The sequence below is a fragment of the Falco biarmicus genome, chromosome 11, assembly GCF_023638135.1.
Source record: "Falco biarmicus isolate bFalBia1 chromosome 11, bFalBia1.pri, whole genome shotgun sequence".
Taxonomy (NCBI): domain Eukaryota; kingdom Metazoa; phylum Chordata; class Aves; order Falconiformes; family Falconidae; genus Falco; species Falco biarmicus.
Window position 1 is genome coordinate 18,891,902 of NC_079298.1, and position 21,586 is coordinate 18,913,487.

Genomic DNA, 21,586 nt, shown 5'->3' on the forward strand with positions numbered 1-21,586 from the left:
TTTCCTACTTCACACTAAGATCAGAACCAAACTTGTAATTTTTTTCCCCTCCCTCTACGTGTTAAGGTAGAGCAATCATATCTGAAACTGGCTACATTAGCCAATTATCAGCCCCATTTACCACCCAGAAAATTACTCCCCATGTTCTTAATTTTATAAAAGATAACATTTTCTCTCAAGGTCAAAACCAAAAGCATTTGATTTCAAGTTTTCAGATGCATTCTTACTTCTTTGAGTCCTCACTTGTCTGAAGTATACAGGTATTTAAGCCCAAAGCGCAGACTGCAAAGCACATTTGATTTGCTAGAACAAGCTGTCTCACAAGGAGAGAAACGAGAGTTAAAAAACACAGCAAAGTCTACAGACGCTGTGATGTTTCCTCATAAGAGGAAGTGAGAAAACAACAAAAGTATTCTATTTTAACATTAGGAGTTCAAAGGTTATCTTGATTATACAGCCCTAAATCAATCATTCATGAAGATGACAGGTGGTGGGCTGATTTTTATTTTGAGACAGTTTCAAGAAAAACAAACTGCAGAGTACATCCCTATTTAAATTTATCATTAAAAACATACTGAACTAGTTTTAATAACGTTTCAGATATAAACACTTTGAAAAATTTAAAGACCTCTGACAGAAAAGCACATGATATAGCTGTGAGTGTCTAAGGAAACTGGTACATATGTACTTAAGTCCCGCACCGACACCCAAAGACAACACTGCTCCTGTACCAGCTTCTCTTGAACAGGCAGAAGCATTTTCGTGGGTACACAGCAAACAGCACCTAACCCAAAGCAAAAGTCATAGCAGTAGGTGGGAAAGAAAGAGGAAATGGAGCAGGTTTAACCTGGATCTGGTCAGTATTTACAGCATGAAGGTATGACACAAGAACCACTCCAGGACCTGGGCAAAACCCTCCCCTAAGCTTCTAATAAAAGCACATCAGAACTGACAGAACTTAATAAATACATCAACCAAACTTTATAGCAAACACTGTTTCCTTTGATATTCAAATACATTTCACAGAAGATGAGGTTTTTTCCAAAGTTGGCTTTCAAGCCCCTACAGCTATTTTAAAAACTTGATGCTGAACAATAACAATACTTCCACTTTTACACAACCCTCACTTTAACTTTACAGGCTAGGGATTATTTCCACTGATGTCTTTAGCTTCCTTTATTAATTAGCTGTAGAAACTGTGAGTAGGAAGTTCAGCCAAGGAAAGCAACATACTTTTTCAACTTAAGATGAAGAGATTCAAGCCTGTATCACTGTTGGACTTTGTCTTCGAATAAAGAACAGGCATTCTCTGGTATAGTATTTAACAAATAATTCATTTGGCAATAGGTGAGATATGGCAATTGTTTTCCACTCCATTTGCTTCCAGGATAGATTCAAAATAACATCCGAACAAAGTACATTAAAACTGCAGAACTAGAAATGTCAACCAAAGTATTAAGGCAGCTAAAAAACTCGCAGTGATTAATGGTGACTTACTACATTTACTAACATCTAGCTCTACCAACTGCTTATTAGCCTAATCATCTAAAAATAATCCAAAGCACCTAGCTCAAGACAGAGTAACGGAGCAATTTGATTCAGACACTGCACTGTAATTAACATTGCTCAACAGGTTTCCATAGCACATTTTGTAAAGCACTGATACAAGCAAGTTTTGTGAATGCAGACCAGAGCTACTATGCATGCTTAAATACATATCTAAATGTCATCGAGTTGTGTGTTACAGATAGTAATTGTTACTAATTCAATTCTAAAAGCTGCATTCCTATAGCCACCACTGCATTGCAATACCGTATCTGGTAAGAAAACCTACTGTTCGGCTAACATGTTGCAGTGGGGCACTTTAAGCTCAGTGTTCTATTGAAGAAAGATGTGCTTCAACAGCAATGACTACGACTTACAGTTACCTACTTCGGAAATACGCTTTCAATACGTAGCTCTTCACCTAGCAGAAAAAAGCACCATTGAATCAAGTGGCTAAAAAGCCACAGAGCATAGATCCGCTTTTAAAAAGAAAAAAAAAAAAAAGGTAAATGAGCAATTCAGTAGAGGAGCAACACTAACAGTGTCCGTCAGAGCTCCGTATTAACGACACTTACCTGCTTGAGCTCTAGGTCTTAAAGAGGTATTAACCAGATGGGGGGGGGGGGGGGGGGGGGGTGGAAAAAGATATCAAGAGAGTCACTGAGCTGAGTTCTACACATGAGACCGGGCAACCCCAGCTGCACCTTCACCGTCTTTCGCCAAGTTCAGGACTCGCCAGGGGCGGGCATCGCCCAGCGCTCTCTGCAGCGCGCCCCAAGAACGCCGAGGGACCCCCTCCCCGCCGAGGCTGCACCCCCACCGGCAGCGGGCAGGGCCCAGGGCACCCGCAGCTCCCCCGGGCCCGCGGGACGCACCGAGCCCCGGGGGGGGGGGGGGGGGGGGGGGGGGGGAGGGAGGACCGAGCCTGTGCGGCGGAGGTAGAGCCCGGCTCGGCGGTAACGGCCCCGGCTGGCGGCCCGCCCGGCTCCCCTTCGGAGGGCACCGCGGGAGCCCCGCGCCACCCGCCCCCGGTGCCGTTACCGCGGTCCCGCACGGCCGCCGTGCCCCGCCCGCGCCCCGGGGCGCCCCGCTCCCGCTCCCCGGGCGCGCTGACCCCGGCGGGCAGCGCCGCGCCCTCCCGCCCCGCTCACCCGCTGGCGGCGGCGCGCCCGCCGGGCAGGTACTTCAGGGAGATCTCCATGGGGCCGGGGGCGCGGGGCTGCGGCAGACCCTCGGCGGCGGGGAGCCGGCGCCGCCACCCGAGCGGCCTGGGCCGGGCAGCCCCGTCCCACCGCCCGCCAGCCCCGCGCCCGGCCGCGCCGCCTTTATGGGGCCCGGGCGGAGGAGGGCGCCCCGCCGGCCACGTGCCTGCGCCCGGCCACCGCAGGTGGGGCTGCCGCGGCCCCCTCCCCCCCCGCAGCCCCGCTCCCTCCGCAGCAGCCCCCTCCCCCCCGCAGCAGCCCCCCCTCCCCCCGGAGCAGCCCCCCTCCCCCCCCCCGCAGCAGCCCCCCCTCCCCCGCAGCAGCAGCCCCCTCCCCCCCCGCCGCAGCCCCCCTCCCCCCCGCAGCAGCCCCGTCGCCCCCCCGCAGCAGCAGCCCCCCTCCCCCGCAGCAGCAGCCCCCCTCCCCCGCAGCAGCCCCCCTCCCCCCCCGCAGCAGCCCCCCTCCCCCCCCGCAGCAGCCCCCCTCCCCCCGCAGCAGCCCCGCTGCGCGGGCGCCGGGCGTGGGGCGCGGGGGCCGCGGGGCGGGTGCGGGGCCGGATCGGCTGCCACGGGGCTGGTGGCTCTGCAGGTCCGCAGGTCCCTCCGGGGACGTGCTGTAGCGGGGTTAATGCAGACCCGCGTGTCCCCATCTCCAACGCGGGCTCATAAGGGGCCGCGCTGCAGCCCCCGGCCCGCGGCGGGTGGCCCCGTGGCGCTGCCGGCCTGCGCTCGATGGATGCTGCCCGTGGTAACAGTCACGTTGTTTAAGGAAGAAGAAGGAACAAAAGCCCAAACAAACATCAATGTGCAGTGACAAAATGAGCAGCAGGAGCGTGTGTCGGCTCGTGCATGGAAGTTTTCATAAGGCTTTCTCCGAAGCATCTGGTGTCAGCCACTGCCTCAGGCAGGAAGATGCTCCCAACAGGTGCGATCACAGTTTTGGTCTTGCACAGCAGCATCTGTTTTTCCCATCCTCTGCCAGAGATAAATTAATGCCTTTCCATATATTTTTTTTTTATCAGAAAGGTATGACCATATCTGGACTTTTATTTCTTCCTCTTTTGCATGCACGCTCTTTACCTTGAGAATATGCTTTGGTCCAACATGGAAACTGGTAGTTAGAAAAAAGTATGGCCCCCACCTCTTTCTTCCCCTCGGTGTAATTTCATTCTGTTAAGAGATCTGAGCTCTGCTGAAAACAAGAAGTTCTCACTACCTGAGCATATGCAAAACATTGGCATGGAAATGAGCCTTGGTATGAAAACAGCTATTACCCAAGTTTAGGCCCCTGCATCTTATTTTCATGAGGAAATACTGACTATCAATACTTTTCAGGCAACTCTTTCCAGAGACCAGTGAGAATCAGAACAAAGGAATTCTCTTACCCCTCCACACCTTCTTGGGCAACACTGAAAGCCCTGTTTTCCATAGGATGGTGTTTTTAGGCATAATGAGTTTATCTGATGCTTTATCTACTTCTTTGCTCTCCCCACCTGCATTTTACAGTTCTGTCTGTGTCTGCTTAATTGTATCAGCATCAAGATACTGATGTCTCCAGGATGCAGCTTTACATGCCTTTCTAGCATTACTGAAGTTGAGATCACTGATACCGTTGAAGTCACAAGGTTTGTTTTAGAATAAGATCGTTGTCACACTTCTTGGTTCTTGGCTATGCAAGGCCATAACCAGCACATCATATATTGACATGAAATAAGATCAAAAAGCTCCACGACCACGCAGGCAACAGCAGCAACCACAGATCTCCTGGCTGAGGAGCTGTGCTGCACCTCAAATGCAGCCAGTAGGCTAGAAAACACAGCACTGACTGGTGAGGTCTCAGGTGAGCAAAATACTCAGGCAAATGAAAATCCGGAACACTGAGGATCAAGCAGGTCAAAAAACCGGACAGCAGGCGCTTAAATTGCCAGCAGCACTACTGAGGCAAATAATACATGTCTGAGTGTCTGGTTTTCTTGAAGAATGAAATATAGATAGGTGTCAGATAAGTAATACAAGCAGCATTTATTTTTCCAGTCAGAACAGGGCATTTTGAGCAGGTGTAAGCCAGGAACCTTTCAGGGTATTGCTCTTCTTTCCCCCATGTAACAGCCTGCACCCGTGGCCAGAAATATGCAATTGCTGCTCTGTTAACCTGTTAAGCAGTTGTCCCTTCTTTTCCTTCCACACCATCCTATCCTAGACTTTACATATCCTTCTACTTTTAGATAGCCCTCCCTCCTGGCTTCACACTGTGACCCTGCCCATTACTGTTTGGCATTCCTGATAGTGTTGAAAGTTGCCTTTCATCAACTCTTTCCTCCCCAAACCTACACAACGGTCAGCAATGCTCAATTAAAAGCCGTGCAGTCCAGCAGAAGTAGTAGAGTGTGGGTTTCCACTGAATTTCTGCACCTCAGTTGATTGACTTTTTAGCTGTAGCACAAGCACAGGTCATCACTTAAAGACCCTTAGCACAGATTGCACTGCAAAACAAGCTTCACAGTGAAGTTTGCCCTTCAGGCAACACAAACCAGTCTTCAGTGGAAGATTTCTCCTATTAGGAGTTGAAAGAATCTATACATGGTATCCTTTTCTACTTTGGCATCACCCATGATAGCTTTCCATGCATTATGCTCACAATGCAGGCTTCTATTGTGGTTTCTCCCTGCTTCTGTAAAACTTTGTAAGAATTTGATATTTTAGAGCTCTCTCAAATTTTGTTGAAATTTGTTGCCATTTTCCTAAGTTAACAGTCATCAAGCATATGCTCTGCCTCTTTTTTAAGTGAAATGAGACTACTACTTGCCTTATAACTTGTTGGCAAACAAAGTATTCCATACCTGTTTACAAAATGCACCTGCATTTTGAGCAGACTATTAATCTTAGCTTTCTCTTAACTCTGTGTGAGAAAGCCTTGCTAAGAAGTCAGCCTTCTGCATTTCAGGGATCCTAAAGTGCTTGCCATCCTTGTCAGAATTTCTTTCACAAACTATTTTAATACAACAGTGATGTGCACATTATATATTGAGCGTTGTTGGAGATCCATAAGGAGTTTAATGTGTCAACAGAAAATGCAGTCACTTAATAATTGCTTTCTGAGGCAAGATTGCCTTGAATCTCCTTGAAAAGCTTCAATCTTAGGGACTGTTGGAAGACAAGGACCTCAATACAGGAAACTTTCAGGTAATGTGAATAATCTGTTCTGCCTACACCTTGCACTTAGTTTGCTTTGCTGACTTTGAACTTCGTGCAATGTACAGGACCATTTTTAGTGTAAGGTTTAATACTTGCTTATTTGTTTCTATAGCAAACTGAAATGCTGTTAAACAGGATCAGCTGGGAACAAGTCCTTACCAGGGTCCACAGGAACTATCCTGACTACAGGAAACACAAGTTCGCACACTCTCCACACACTGTTTCATGCCAGCAATTGCATATTGCTCTTAACAAATAAATAAATAAATAAATAAAGCGCTCCTATATTCCTCTATTAACCTGGCAACATATTTACTCTTAAGATGGATACTGACGCACACAATACTTAATGCAGCTGAAAGTGTTTATTGTAGCACATTTATAATGTGTAAACCTTCAGACAGAACATGATTAGTGTCCTCCACCTTTGTGCACAGCATTATACGTTGTCACACACAGCTATAGGAATGTTGCTCACAAATGCAAGTTATCTAAAACATGCTTCCCTTTGGTTTTCTATTTTGCTCCCAGAGTGAAAAGACTATAGAAAATAAGGCATCCACTAAATGGTATCATACTCAACAAAGTATATAAACTAAGTTGTCAAAACTGAACTTTTATAAGATCTAATGTTTCAGACAGCTACTAACAGTACCAGGTTATTAGGTTGGTGGGAAACATCCAATTTCTAAAGTGTGGACAGAGATGATGCTCAGAGATGTATCTTCTGTGTATTTGACTTAGTTTGCACTTCAGGTTAATGCCTGTGATACTGAGTGCTAGGTTGGTGTTCAAAGTTGCAGTTGTCCAGCGCTGTTTCTACTTACAGTTGAAAGTTACTGCATTTCTAATCTACTCATAATCTAGCCAAGTCTCTGAACACATACAGCTTTTTAATGCCCTTTGCATTCTAGTGCAATTTAACTGAGGAAACAAATAGAACAAAGCTAATAAAAAAACAACCCCCCAAAACCCCTGAACTAGCAGTGAGAGTGCCTAATCAGAAAGACTTGAAGTTTATCATAAGCTTCTTCCACAGGGTTACACTGTTTTTCAAGAAAAGCAAATTCAGTCTTTAGGTATAAGGTCTTCCACCAGCTCCACTGTCCAGTTCTTGCTATGTGTGCTGCTTTAAAGCCTCCATGACACAATCCCACAACCCATCAAATATGTTAACTACAACCTGTACAGGAAAGGAGAAAGAAGTTGTCAGGGGCGTGCATCAAAATAATAGTTTCATTATACAAGGAGCCTTAAAAATGCATTTGAACTATTTAATTACTAATGTGACATGCACTGGTAAGAAACTCCTATGAACCACCATAAAATATTTTGAACATGTGAAAGAATTAAGAGAAGCCTTGTGTGTCCTGTAGGACCGTATGACTATTTTAAGGAGCAGAAGCCCTAGAACAGGTAATGCAACATTCTGCTGAAGGTACTTATTTATTCCTGCAGATGATTTGTTTCAAAGTAAAACCGAAAGACCACTGTACAGAGCTAATGGAGCAATGGCCAGTATTCAAAGGTAACTGCAAAGTCAGCCCCTGGTCTAGCTTCTAGAGAAAGAAACACACCATTTCCAGATGAAAAAAATCTTTTAACACTAACATGCATATGGTAGGAGGCATGCATGTGGATCGAGGCATTTGGTACCAGGATAAAAATCATCAAAGAGCAGGTAATCCATTTAGGAAACAAGGCTCTGAAACAAGGCACTTAAATGCCTACAGCTCTTTTCAAGTCCAGGGTGCTGCTGGATGCCCAATGGTCCTGAAGAAAATTGCTTGAAAGTAACCAAATTTTCCTTTTCAAATGTTCTTCTAGAGTCCCGTGCCTCACAGTCAGTGGGAAAAGCATTAGTATTACATCCCCATCCTGTCCCAGCTCACGCTGGGTTTCTTACCTGGTTAAACTGAGAGGTGTGTGCAGAAAAGGAAATATTAACACGCCCATGCCCTTTACCCAGGAGCAAGATGCCCTGCTCTGCTTCGTCCGACACTTCCATCTCCAGTAAGGCACTCAGTCAGAACAGTGGCTCTCTGCTCTGGACTGGCTCACAGCAGGCTCTGTTGTCTCCCTATTCCAAAATACGTCCCCATCTCCTTCCCCTCATAAATATATTCTGTGTGGCATATAACAATATAGCACACCAGAAAAGTCCAATACAAGGAGCTACAAATACCTTTGATCTTTTCAGTCAAGCTGCAAATATTTCAAGGCTTCCCCACCAAGGGAGCCTTCAGCAAGCAAGACTCAGAGTTGCTGCCAGCCAGGTTAAATATAAACCACATATCCTGCAAGCAGTATTCCTGAAGGAACAAAACTTCAAGTAACTGAAGCATTAAGCTCTCCACAGCGAAAGTTAGGCAATGCTTTTCCAAGTGTTTTGGTAGTATCTTAAATTGCATGCTGTCTTAAAACCTTGGCAAGCTGATTTTGTCTCTAAGTTTCAGGCCTTCTACCATTTAAGTTGGGACACCTTACTGCACGTTATCACTAAAAAGTGGGTAAGAAGACACTGAATGAGTTCTGCAAGTTCTGCCTATTACAGTGAGCACAGGAAGTGTTAATGCTTACACATTATACATATGGGGTTCCCAAGTTACTGGATATATTACCTAACTTTCTGTACTGTTTTCATGTTAAGGGATTCTTGATTTAAAAGTACCCTAACCTCTCCTAAGGAGTTTGTTGGCTGCAGGCATTTTGCTAAAGTGCTCCATTCTAGAGCATTAGAAGTAGTTTGGGACATTTTTTTAGGGGGAGGTGGGGGTGGTATCCACTCCACTCCCCAAAATTTAAGTACTCTTCATAAACATTATACCAGGGACATTTTGTGGTGGGTTGCTTTTGCATATACCTTAATGTCTAATTTTAATATAGGTACATACCATTACAACAACAGAAGAGAGATGCAGAACTCTCCTCCTCTAACCTGTACCTTCCAGAGTTTGGTAAGTCTTTGCACTGAGATATAAATCTCTGAAGTTCTGTCTCCGGAAAGCCGTCTTGCTGGTAGTGCTAAAAATTGACATTTAGTTAAACATTTAACAAAGCTAAAACACACAACAATCCACATCCTCCCCAGACCACTTTTCAGATGTTGCTCTAGCCTGAAATCAGAGGATTAACAGAACAAAATATGAAGTTACTGCTTTTTGTCGATATTTAGCTTCTGTCAGAGCAGGAAATCAGACAGGCTTGTAAGAAAACTGAAGCAGGGAGGGATTAAAAACCTGTCTTCATCACTCTACAGCCTCAAGAGTAGCCATTACATTTATTCTTAATGCATTTTTACTGCAAACAAAAAGTAAGAGTCCATGCTTACCTTGACAGTTTCATACGTATCTGTAATAAGTGCAATGAAGAGACTCAGGACCATATAGATGAACAGACTGATGAAGGAGTAGAGGTAGATCCTACTGAATAACCAAACCAAGTAACTTTTCTGCTGCATTTTTGCAAAGGTGGCAAACATGTCATCTCCATTGATCAATGAAAAAAGGCATTCGGAAACCATGTTCAAAGAACGAAACTAGAGAGGAGGGAAGAAGACAAGTACATCCATCGCCACTTTATTTGGATCCAAAGACTGTACATAACACAAAGAAGATACACAGCTGATGACTGGCTGCCTCAGATCTCTTTTTACACCCAGGGTATGACAAGGTGGAAACAGTAAAACATTTGAGGAATGTAAACATGCACATTCAATTCAGGCAAGCCAATTTAACTTTTAAAAGGGATAAGGATAAAATCTCCAAAGCTTTAGTCTGACACCAGGGTTCTGCAAGATGAAAATTATTTCTCAAAATACCAGCATGTGATTGGGAGTCACAGCAGCTTCCACTTCTGACTCAGAGCTTTCATAACTCAAGGAAAGTCAGATTGAGTCATGGAAGTCAGACTCCTCAAACAAAGCAGCAGCATCATGTTGAAGATGCACTATTTTTATATTAAGGGAAGCCTTGACATGTAAACTTAGAAGACAACAGCAGTAATCTCTCATTTGTTTGGAATCCATTCTGTTATTCAAGTTGTCTTTTTTCATGTTAAGTATATTACCTTCACATGGTACGGTCCCAGTACAATCCATCCACAGAAACAATAGCCCAGGTAGATCATAGCAGCACAACAGCAGAACCTCATTACGTTGGGTAATGCTGCTCGCAGTGTTAAGATGAGAAGCTGCACAAAGCAATGCAAACCGTTAGAATTCAACCAGACGTCTCTTCCAGTCCTCTTATAGCAACAAACAGAATAAATACCAACAGCATGAAGATCTCAGGAGATCCTTACATTATACTTCTGAAAGAAACCTAGGTAGCGAATGACTCCAAGCCACACAAGCATAGTGGATGTTCCTAGGAGTATGCTACAGACATCATAACTTGTCAGACTCTAAAAAACAGAAGGAAAAAAGAAATCAAGCATTATAACAACTGACAGGCTCTACATTGTGACTCTCATTACTACAAAGATCTGTTAAGAAACATTGTTTCCCCTGGCAATCTCTTCCATTAAAAATTAGTTTCAGGCAATGTACATTAAAGAGCAGAAGTCCCACCAAAGAGCAAGGGCACTTTCAAGTGTAACTCATTTCACTTGCCTTTACATAGGGCAGTTTGTAAATAGCCTCTGACAAGACAAGCCTCATTTGGAAGACCTAGAGGGCAGCTGCACTGCAGGTACAGAGCCACCCCTCTGTGCCTGTCTCACTGGGACCTGCAGAATGGCACTGAAAACTATGCTGCTTCCAGACCCGTGGCAACTGCTTCTGGAATCTGCATTGACAGATTCCCCAGAGCTCAGGAATCTCTCCACTGCATCCCAACGGACCGTGTAGACATGACTTTAGAACCGCAGAGCAAAGAAGGTTCTTCCAGTACATAGGCAAAGCAGGTTTTAAAAAATAGCATGACTTGTCAGCAAAGCTCAGATAAACACTAAGGAGGATCTTGTTAGGTAGCCAGGAACTGTGAGGTGTAGAAAGTTATCAAGGACAAGACTAATTAGCTTCTAATTAATTCTAACTGGAACTTCATTTATATTTTATTGGCACTTCACTGGTTTTTTTCCACCTGTACACACTGGCCTGTTTCCATTTGAGTTAGCATATACCCTGTTCCCTGAACTGCAGCTCTGCTCTGAAACAGATCATGCCAGCTTACTTGAATAAGTTCTTACTATTTTGTGTTTTTATTCCTCTACGAGTTGGCTAATCTTTTATATCAGCGTAATTCATTTACAGCTTGACAAAACACAACTTTAGGCTACTTTAATATGAACTCGTTATTCAGCCACTGGTTTTCACACAGTAATATGGAACAAAATCTTGTTCTTATGGTCCACAAGTCTTGCAAAATTAAGTGAAACGTACCTGTAGAGAAGAGTTTTAGCAAAATTCTCTCTTAGAAAAATAACATACATAAATAAATGTATTTATATATATATAAGATACCGGAATCCCAAATGCAGGATCTTACTCCAGTCTTGTTCTCGTCTTCTCTTCTCCCAAAGCAGGATGGAGTTACCTCTTATCTTAGCCAACTTCCTCATAGCTTCTTTCTATTCCTAAGATCTGAGTTTATAGTTCCTAAGGTAAGATAAGGCAATTTGTACAGGGTGTTTATGATCGTCAAGCTGTCACCAGATGGATTTCAGACCCATCCCTTCATCACTACTGTCCAAAGTCTGCGGTGTTGCAATGTCACACTTCAAAGTCTGCTACAGATTCGGTGAAGAACAACATTATCTAAATATTAGAGTGCCTCAGCATAGCATATTGTAATAATTTTTCTTCCCTAATTCTGGCTGCACATTATATGTTTTAGAAAGACTTTTTTTCTATATCAAGTTTATTCTAGAAATGGAAGGCCCAGAACCTGGCTGTGACTGACCATTATGTACATGCTGGTAACCAGAAGCTGGAAAGGCAGCAAAGTGATGTTTAGGAGAGAGTCTCTGTGCTAGTTAGACACTAGTTAAATGGGGAACAGAAATTTAAATGCTAAATTTTAAAAAATCCATCAAACAAGCAAATATAAGTGGTCCTAAATAGGCAGGAGAGGAAGTCCACAGTCTTAACTTTCAGAGATGAAGTTCAGTTTATTCCTTGGAGTCACAAAGGAGCAATGATAATTGTAAGTATAATAACTAGTGATATCTGGAGTTTTTAAATCTCACAACTGGAAACTACACATTTCAGTTATAATTCCAGAGGAGAAGATAGGAGTTTTAAAATTTCATGCCACTCAGAATCAAGTATAGATGGCCTGAAGTCCTCCGAGATATTTAAACCTAGCTGGGACAGAAACAATCAGTTTTGCTTCCACCTGACAGTATGAAAAGCTTACCTTGGCTTGTATCTCCATCTTTAGAGTTGATCCAGCAATAGTTAGGACATCACTAATCATAATCAGGATATACCACCCATTGACAAATTCCATTTGATCACTGAAAGATACTTCTTTCTTATAATAATATAGGAAAAAGCTTACAAATTCCTAGGGGGAAGGAAGAAATAAAAAATTTAATGAGACTAAAACAAGATGTGAAGGCTTCCCAAGGAAAGAGTTATACCCACCCTTTGGAGCTGAACTCCTTTAACCACTGATCGTGTGCAAAGGACCAAGGAAGCCAGACAAGTCAATATCACAAAAGCATCGAAGATCATCATGTAATGAGTGTTCTTTTGTACTGCAAGGACAAAAATGTACATGTTTATAGTCTGATGCATTTCATCTTGCTGACCGTCTTGAGTATTGAAGTAAGAGGCAAGTTTTGATGTTAACTATGATTATACAACTGAATTAAGAAAAATCTTAGCATTTTCCCCACAAAAGTTTATCTGACATATTGTCACAAGAGACACAAGTGCATCTGCACTACAGGTACCACTTCAGTTCATTTAGGAAGGTTGATACCACATCGAAAGCATACCAGAGCATGAGTGCTTCTTAAAGCCCTGCAGAACTAGAGTGGGAGTTGCCCACTTTATAAGCACTGGAATGGCCTTTGCAGTGACAGAACTTATTAAAAAAAAATTTAAAAAAACCATGTCTGGAACTTTAGAGTGTATATCTTCTCTTCCAGACCAGTATTTGACTATCAGATAGGTTTTCTGACCTAGAACAGTGCAGATAATTTGCAGTGCTGCTCAGCTAGCCAAGACCAACATTGAACTAGACAGGAGTTCACCATCACTTATGTTACTAAAATTCATATTTTTCATCAACTAAATCTACAACTACACCTCTTTTGGGGTTTTATACCTATCATACTGCTGAAACTAGATGAGGCAGTATAAGGATTAGATTTTTAATGCTAAAAGAGTGATTGAGGAAAACAACGCTAAATTGGCAAGAAGGTGCAGCAATTCTCCCAAATTGGATACTGAAGTTCTAGTTGACATCACAAACTGCACTACTCAGAAAAAGCCCACCTACTTCTTGCTTATACCAAGGTTACTAATACATGTGCTGTTGCCATTTTAGTTTTGCCATGTAGTCCAGAACACCAACGACTTATTATTGTCCAATTGCAATCATTACCTTTGTATTTTCCCTTGGCTTTCAGAAGATAATACAGGGTACTCCAGGAAATTATTTTGAAAACTGTTATGGAGGCAATCTACATAGAAATCGAACGTGGATTATAAGGGAAGCCTGGTATCAAAACCGCCTTGCACTGCTAATCTGTTAGAGACAGCATGCCATCTGGTGTGCGTTTGTAACACAACAGCTAGCAAAGCTAGTTGATAAAAGGATATGCATTGCGTAAGTGGTGTGGTTTGTACTCTGTGATCCGTTTCGTTTAATTCCCCAAAATTAACTCCAGTCTAGATCTTTAAAAACAAACAAGCAAACCTATTTCACTTTTTTTTCACTACCAGCTCTTCATTTCCTAATGTAGGCATAGCAAAGGGGAAAGTAGCAAAGTAGAAAAATGGACCTGATTCATCCTATTGCTTATTTCAGCAAAAAATTAAAAATTAAGTGGAATTTAGAGTCCTGGAAAACTCCTGACTTTCAAAAAGATTGTTTTCTCTAATCAAAAAAGATCTCAGACAATGTTTTGACCAGACCAAAGAGCTGCCAAAAAAGGGTGCTCTTGTGAGTAACTGCTTAAGACAATATAACCATACTGGGTGTCTCAGTTACACCCAAATACACGCCAAACAACATTTAAGCAGCAGTCAGAAGTGTTTCCAGCCATTCCACTCTAGCAAGCCTTAGCAACAGTGCCTCCTTATCATCTTTCCCGGTGCTATGTCCTGAAACAAGAATGAATCAGTTTCAACTTTCCACTGCTATCATGTGTCCTTCTGTTGCCTGGTGCTAGAACAACAGTTCACAGCCCTACCTTAAGCAATGAGCAGCGTAAGTTCGGTAGCCAAAGCTAGAAGGAAGCATGGTAACGTGTGGAAAAATATTGGTTTGACAGTGCCAATGGTGCAAGGTTTGAGAACTTCTAAGGAAAGCAATGGTGTGGCTGGGTTCCCAGGATTTCAGATCAGAGCTTGAAGAACATAATTGTTTAGAAAATCAGGTTTAGAGGGCACTCACTAGAAAATGTACGTCAAGAGTCCCTCATCTTTTAATAAAGAAAATGGTTAACAAATATTGTGCTAGTGTGACAAAAGTTTAGCATGAAAATTTGAACACATTTATGTCACTTACTTGATCCAGAAACATGCCAGTCTTTACATTCCCTGATCGCTATGTCGTTGTCTAGACTTATTTTAATTCTTCCACTGTGTGCTTTATTATCAAACACTATCTGTATTAACAACAACCAAAAAAAAAGTGCATGTCTTTAAAGTTAAACCATTACATATGTAGCATACTGTATTGCTAAGCTTGTATAATGATTCAGAACAATTCTCCTAGGGGAGAAGTTACAAACCTTGTTTAAGCTTAATGTAACTCCAGTTCATTCAAATAAACACTGTCAAAGCGAAAGACAAATCTGGTAAACCATGTATTTGCCACAAATTGCTTGATCAACTAGATACTAGGTGAAATTCTTTTGAACTACAGCCCCATTCCTCTATGATCTGAAAACAACCTTTCCTAGAAGCATCTCTCTAAAGAGAAGAGGTTTATCCTTTCATTGCACTTCAGATGAATTAGAGCGCAGAAGGCTGTAAGCCAAGTCAGTGCTTCAGGACCACACCACAAGCACCCAAAACTGAACCTCCCAGCCACAGCTGGTGGGTGTTTGGAGGGTACACTAGGCCATGACAGAGTAATCCAGGCACCGCTGGGGACCAGTCAGTGGTGCCCAGCACTTATCAGAAAACATCTGCACTGACTGTGTATGGTAAACCAGTGAGAACGATCTCTCATTTCGAACAGAAAGACACACAGCAGGCTTCCACGTACCCGCAGACTGAAATCGTAACAGTCAGGGAGCTCATGGTGACGAACGGTCTGGAGGTTGATTGCCTTCAGGTTGAACATGAGCTGCACCGTCACCAGTCTGCAACAGAGCTTCGGATTAGCTTTTCACAGGGAAAATGCATGAATACCCCAACACAGGGGGTGCTGATTCCTCCTCACCTGTGGAAATCCAGAGTGAAATTCAAATTGTGCTTTCCCACTGTTGTGCTGTCTAACGGCGCCGTTGGCTCAATGTACAAGCAGTCTGCAATGGATAAGTACTCACAACAACATCTCATGGGTTATCGTGCCCTTTAACTGTATCTGCCTTTCCCATGCCCGAGGCTGTAAAGAGCTGTTGACTATACCAGACAAGATAGCATGCTTAAGTGAGGAGTCATTTGGGAAGCTAGCTGACAAATACATTGGCTTCCCTCAATACCAGCCAAGTTACTCATCATGAATTCACAGGGAAGGCTCCTGAAATTAGCCCAGAATACAATATTAGATGTCCATCAGTGCTAACAGCTCATCACTTGTTTTGTGGCAGTGGACACGAAAGACTGTTACCTTGGAGGTGAGGGCTAGAGGTCAGTTATACAGTAGTTTTCTTACCAGTTTTGGCTGCTAGTAAATTCAATACAGATCATGTAATAGGACTACACAACACTGTGGGATTATTTTTTTCTTAAGAATTTATCCTCCCAAAGAACTGCTATAATAGATTAGGTTCATCACCAGTCACAATCTCTGGGTCTATATCAAAGGTGTCGTTTCCAGGACAGATGATTCCTCGCTTGTAGAACTGCTGACACACGGCCAGAGGTGTCTCTTCTGCTCCCTTCTTCTCATAAGCATGGTTTCCAATGGAGATGTTGGGCAGCTGTAAGTACTAAAGTTCAGAACAAACAGACACGCTGACTTATATGGCAACAAAACCGTTAATCTCTAAAAAAACCCCAAAACCAAAAACTAAACTGAGAGAAGTTTGGATCTGTGCCATAACCCATCTTTTTTATTTAAAAGGTCACCCAAAGAACTCTGAAAACTACACCACACTACAAGCAAGTCATCAAATACTTCAAGGTATTTGACAGAAACACTAAGTGCAGGACTTGGATCTAAATACCTTGTTGTGTATCATTTTTCTCTCTTTACAATCCTTACTGGAAAGCCTAATTTGTTACTTGCAAAGAACTCTGGCTCAAATCCAAGGGCTGCATTTAGTGCATAATTAGCATGTTGATTAGCTTTAAGGGTGTCACCACAAGTACAATCCTCTGGCAATGACAGGAAACCTAAGTGAGTTGACACTCTGGTCTTCAGCAACTGGCCCAGAAGTTCAATTTCAGACACCATCAGGGAAGGTGGAAAAAGAAAAGGTATCCAGGTAAAAAGCATATATATTGTATATGTTGCAGCAACATCCTTACCTGGTTTATTGCAAAGAATATCTGGTCATAGACATCTGTTTGTGTGTATACAGCATAGGTATCATCCATTCTGTCCGTGTATCCTTTCAGGAAGAGATGTTTGAATGCAACAGTGTTCTCTTCTTTGAAAGCAACCACCATTTGATTGCTCAATCCGAAAACAACCAGCTGAAAAAGACATATTTCCTGTTCAAAGTTGGCTTCTGGATTAACATACAAGTCCTGTCCTACAAACAGCCACTCTTTTGTCATGATGGTAGATACGGCAGTTACACACAGGCTGCTTACTCCTTTTCACATCTGGTCAAAAGAAAGTTTGACTTTAAGGAAACAATGGGTTTCAAGAATGTTCCTTTAACATGTTTACCAGCATCTTGGCCAAGGACTCTCATTTTTGCAAAGAAAAGGATACCATCTCAAATTCAAGCTACCTATATAATGTTACACGTGCTTTGTGAGTTCAGCTTGACATTAATATGATTTGCCTTGGGGAATATCAGTGTCCCTCAGCCAAAAAGGCAGGACAGGACTTAACCAGACCCCACTTTGAAGTCCTTACTCCGGTGCACAAAAGGCGAATTGAGGACAACTTAGAAAACCAAACATCTCTTCCTCATGTTTCAGTGAAAGGTGCTTTGAGAATAACTGACCAAAACTGTGCTTGTAACAGGATAACCTCTAACTGTTCACGAAAAACATAAAACCCTCCTAGCTACTACCCAGGCTCTAAAAGGTTTCTAGAAAAATGTGATGTAGTGTTTGTGGGAGCTCACAATTCCCTTCAATGACTATTGTTTCACTAGTGTCAGGAGTGTTGTAAAGAAATTCATCAGAGATAAGTCTGAATCGGTAGTCTACAGATTAGTTTTATGGCCATGATGCATAGTGGATATGTAGGTTTTGGTAAGAATAATTCGGTTACAGAGATACTGAAATGCTTTGTGGGCGATCTCATCGTGCAGGCATGCAGGAATACACCAGCAAATCAACAGTGCTAGGATTGCATTACCTATGGGCAGATTTTCTCTGAAAAGGCTAAATCAGCATTAGTTTCTTTTTTATTTAGGTTCTTCCACCATCAATTTTTTTTTCTAGTTGCAAAATGGGACAGATGACAATCAGGGAATGATGATACATTTAAAACTGAAGCAGTAAGGGATACAAACATGCTGCCAGATGTATAGCAGGAGAACTATTCATGCAACTGTGGCAAACATGCTGACACCACCATAAAGGTAAACCACATGTGGGCAACTCTGAAGGACCATCATCTGAGGTATTAGAAAGGTTTTATGAAGGATCTTCATCCTCCTTGACCACAGAACTTAGACAAACAACTGTGTTTTGTGCAGCAGGTAAATGGGTTGTATGAAATTTCTGGTGTAAGGCTGGGTGAGAGGAAGAGTGGGGCAGAACTTCTGGGTTTTTTCCAATACAAGAGTGCGTATACCATACACAAGATACAAGGAAACATCACTAAAAGGCCACCAATTTCAGTTCGTATCACTGTGATATTGAAAGACAAGCCACTGTTTCTTCCCTTGAACACAAACACACCCAAAGTGGAGATGCTGGGGGGAACAGACGTATGATGCCATCTTTTGCAGGGGAAGGAAAAAAAAAAAGTAAAAACATGGTTTCTCTCATCTCTGTTCTTCGGAAAGATCTTTTTTTCAGTCAATATTTTTAGGAGAAAATTATGCCAGCTGAGATCTAAGATACATATATGCAACTACGACAGTTTTGTGTTCTATCCTCTGCCTTTCTCTGCACCGCACCATGAACAGCATTTGTCACCTGCATTCATTTGACTTCCCATGAGCTAAGAAGAGTCCCTGCTTCCATACTCACCTGAACGGTAACCATTGCTATTTTGAGTAGTTGAATCCCAAGTTTCCAAGGTTTCCTGCCCCGGGCCCAGAATTTCTCACATGGGTTCATGAAGAAGAATTTTAACTTCCTTCTAAGCTGGTCTTCCAAAAGCCCCTCCTGTGATACTGACAGGTGCTGTTTGTAGCTGCAAAGATTTTCATCATCGTAAGCACTGCAGCTGCTCACAGCCGCTTCAGGATTTTCCATTTCTGGAATGAAAAGAAGGTCCATGTCGGCTGGAAAACATGCAAGCATGAATACAGTAGCATCAGATCGGCCTGCACTGACAACCTGGACCCCAAAGATGTTTATCTTCTGTGAAAGGCACTTGCACACTACACTGAATTTAGGACCTACCTCATGATACTCCACATGTTCCGCAGAACCCAAAGAGAAGTCTGGACAAGCTCTTAAATTTGCAGATAGGATGTCACAACATTTATTTAATAGTGGAATTTCTGTCCCTTTGGAATTATGGAGTCACTTGCAGAAAACTTCATCATCTGTCCCTTGCCAACAACATTACATATGCAAGACATCCTGACTCATTTCCTTCTGAGGAGGATACTCCAGAAGAGTATCAAAAGCCTCTCATGAGCATTCACTTTTCTGGAAAACTTGCCTACTTCTGTAGCTAGTATTTTCCCCCAAATCTAAAAGCTTGCTGTCCAGTCCTTGAAAGAAATGGAATTTCCAAGACAGCCAGCAGCTTTCTTAGACATTACTATTACCATCATTCCCTCTTGGAAATGGGGACCCAGCATGCCAAATTGCAATCCACAAATTACCTGAGCATATTAACTTGTCATTTAGCAAGATTACATCTATTTCTTTGGCCATAAAAGACAGAATGCAAACCAATGGTGATCATGAACCTAACAAAAAGACCAAAAGGTAATTGTATTCAAGCACTGTGATTAGCTGAAGAGGCTCACATTTTAGATGAGTATGAGGGGAAAGATTAGAAGAGAACCTTATAAACACAATTTGAGACACTACTCTCTATAGTATTGAATGTGTTTAGACATTAATCTGTTGCTGACTTCACTGACTCACAAGTATGTTATAAATGCTTTAGAAAGTACTTAAGAGGTAGCCAGGAATATCTACTTCAAATAAAATATTGTTGACATTAAAACCAGAGGAGACAGGCTAAGTTGTGAATAAATGTAAAGATGCGCCATATGAGACAAGTCTATTTTAGTTTACCTAAGAAAATATAAGTCAAAGAAAAAATCATCACTAAGATTAATTTTTTAAAAAGTGTAGGTCACATGCCCCCCCAGCAGCCCACACACACCAGAACACCAGCCCGCTCTCAGACACGATGCCAGCCCTTCCATTTCCCCCGCTGTCAGAGGGAAAGAAAAGTTTTCAATCAGCAGTTTAATACTAAGAATAGGCCCATTAATAGGCTTAAAAATACGCCAGCTCCGCTTCTGTCAGGTCTCCATTGCCCTGTGGGATACAGTGTGCCACAGGTCCCACTCATTTATTTACAGCGGATCCGTCGCTTCTAAGTTAAGCCTTACTCTGATACTGCGATATTCGGGTCCACGGATGTGCTTGATTTAAAAATCAAAATAAAAAATTTTAAACCGTCTTGACCTCGGGGTATCGGCTTGAGCAGACGTTCCAGGCAAACATGACACACCGGCGGTATTTTCTCTTTAAGCCGGGCGGAGACCCCGCGGGTCCCGGCGCCCCCTGCCCGGCGCAGCGCTGCGGACGGGCACAGCCGGCACGGGGGTGGCGCCCCCGCCGCACGGCACCGGCCCTTCCCCGGCAGCCGCCGCTGCCCGCCCCGCCTGCCCGGCCCCGCGGAGCGCCGCAGGCCCCGCCCCGCCCGGGCTCGGCGCCGGTGCACCCGTCCCGCAGCCGTGAGCTGCCCCCCGCGCCCCCCAGCACCGCTCCGTGCTTTTGGAGACAAGGCTCCGGCATACCTGCCGCCGGCTCACGTCGCTGCCGCGGGGGTCCCGCTGCTCCCTGGGCTCCCGCCCACGCAGGCAGCCGGGCCGGGGGCCGAGGGGGCGGCCGTGGGGGCCCGCTGCCCGTGTCCGCCCTCCCGACTCCGCGGGGCAGGGCGGGGGGCTCCGCCGGCCTCCGCCAACCTCGCCGCAGCCCCGGGCCCGGGCCTCTGTCCCCGCCCGCCTGCCCCCTGCCGCGCCGGGCGGGCTCTCGGGCGGGGGGTGCCGGCTGCAGGTTTGTTAACTGGGGCTCCTGCGTCGGCAGAAAGAAAAGGCAGCGCGTGCCTTGTAATTAGCGGTGCCCCATCTCTAATGAAACCGCGCCGCTCAGGCCACAGCGCTGTATTGTGAAGAGCCGAGCGGGACGCCTGCCACGCTCGGGTCATCGCACTTAGGCGCAAGGAAGCCGTTACGGTTGTTGGCCGGGCTCCAAAGCGCCGCTCTCCTCGCCGGGCCGTGGCCGGCCTCAGCGCCCCGCGGCCACCAACCTGCGGGTCGCTGTCCGGGGGTACGGCCCGGGCCGCCGCCACTGCGCCCCGCCACCGGCGGGTGCCGCGGGGACACACGCAGGCGCTGGCGTGGAAAGAGACGGTAAAACAAGGGCGACGCAGACCCAGGGAGAGCAGCGGGCGTTTTAAGAGGGGGAACCTCCCGGCTGTAGAGAGAGAAATGGAAAACGGGTCCCTCCCGCTTACCACGAGCAGGGCGGGTGGTCCTTGGGGTGCCACCAAGGACCAGCGCTGGGTGCTCCGCAAACACAGCGGGAAAGGTACTCCGGGGCTCCCTGTGTGTTGCGTTGCAGCACAGCAAACGCAACTGCCTTTATGCATCAAAAGCGCGAAGGACGCTGCACACCCGTCCTCGTATCACCACATGGCACCGAATCACCCAAACCTCCTCCCCCGCGGGAGACGCCCCCCGCTGCCGCCCCCCGCGCCCAGCAGGCCCCGCTCCCCCGCGCCCCGGGCGGCGGCAGCGCCCGCGCAG

At 44.5% G+C, this 21,586-nt stretch overlaps 2 protein-coding genes across 16 annotated transcripts in view; both read right to left on the bottom strand.

Annotated features, from left to right (window-relative positions):
- MCOLN2 (mucolipin TRP cation channel 2) overlaps positions 1–2,870 on the bottom strand; it is a 31,179-nt gene extending 28,309 nt beyond the window's left edge. For 3 of the 8 annotated variants that reach the window (XM_056355786.1, XM_056355784.1, XM_056355787.1), the window contains exons 1-2: positions 2,697–2,839; positions 228–313 (exon numbers count right to left, since the gene is read on the bottom strand). In XM_056355786.1, coding sequence (XP_056211761.1) covers positions 228–295 — 68 coding nt within the window. In that variant the 5' untranslated portion in view covers positions 296–313; positions 2,697–2,839. Of the gene's footprint in view, positions 1–227; positions 314–2,120; positions 2,365–2,696 lie in introns of those variants that run through there. The other 5 variants (XM_056355785.1, XM_056355790.1, XM_056355782.1 and 2 more) reach the window with 4 other exon arrangements.
- A 3,417-nt stretch (positions 2,871–6,287) lies between these two features.
- Positions 6,288–21,483, bottom strand: MCOLN3 (mucolipin TRP cation channel 3). Of its 8 annotated transcripts, XM_056356558.1 has the most exons (15): positions 20,165–20,355; positions 19,421–19,507; positions 18,612–18,841; positions 16,761–16,928; positions 16,066–16,219; positions 15,508–15,592; positions 15,331–15,427; positions 14,626–14,725; positions 12,531–12,643; positions 12,301–12,450; positions 10,244–10,345; positions 10,010–10,132; positions 9,273–9,479; positions 8,836–8,965; positions 6,288–7,124 (listed from the first exon to the last, which is right to left on the bottom strand). In XM_056356558.1, exons 2-15 carry the CDS (start codon positions 19,470–19,472, stop codon positions 7,114–7,116), a joined length of 1,722 nt encoding a protein of 573 aa, XP_056212533.1. In that variant the 5' UTR covers positions 19,473–19,507; positions 20,165–20,355; the 3' UTR covers positions 6,288–7,113. The 8 variants fall into 8 exon arrangements, with proteins under 8 accessions (XP_056212533.1, XP_056212530.1, XP_056212531.1 ...); XM_056356555.1 differs by lacking the exon at positions 20,165–20,355 and adding an exon at positions 21,295–21,483 and having other exon boundaries at positions 6,288–8,965; XM_056356556.1 differs by lacking the exon at positions 20,165–20,355 and adding an exon at positions 20,576–21,281 and having other exon boundaries at positions 6,288–8,965.
- Between the last annotated feature and the right edge of the window lie 103 nt (positions 21,484–21,586).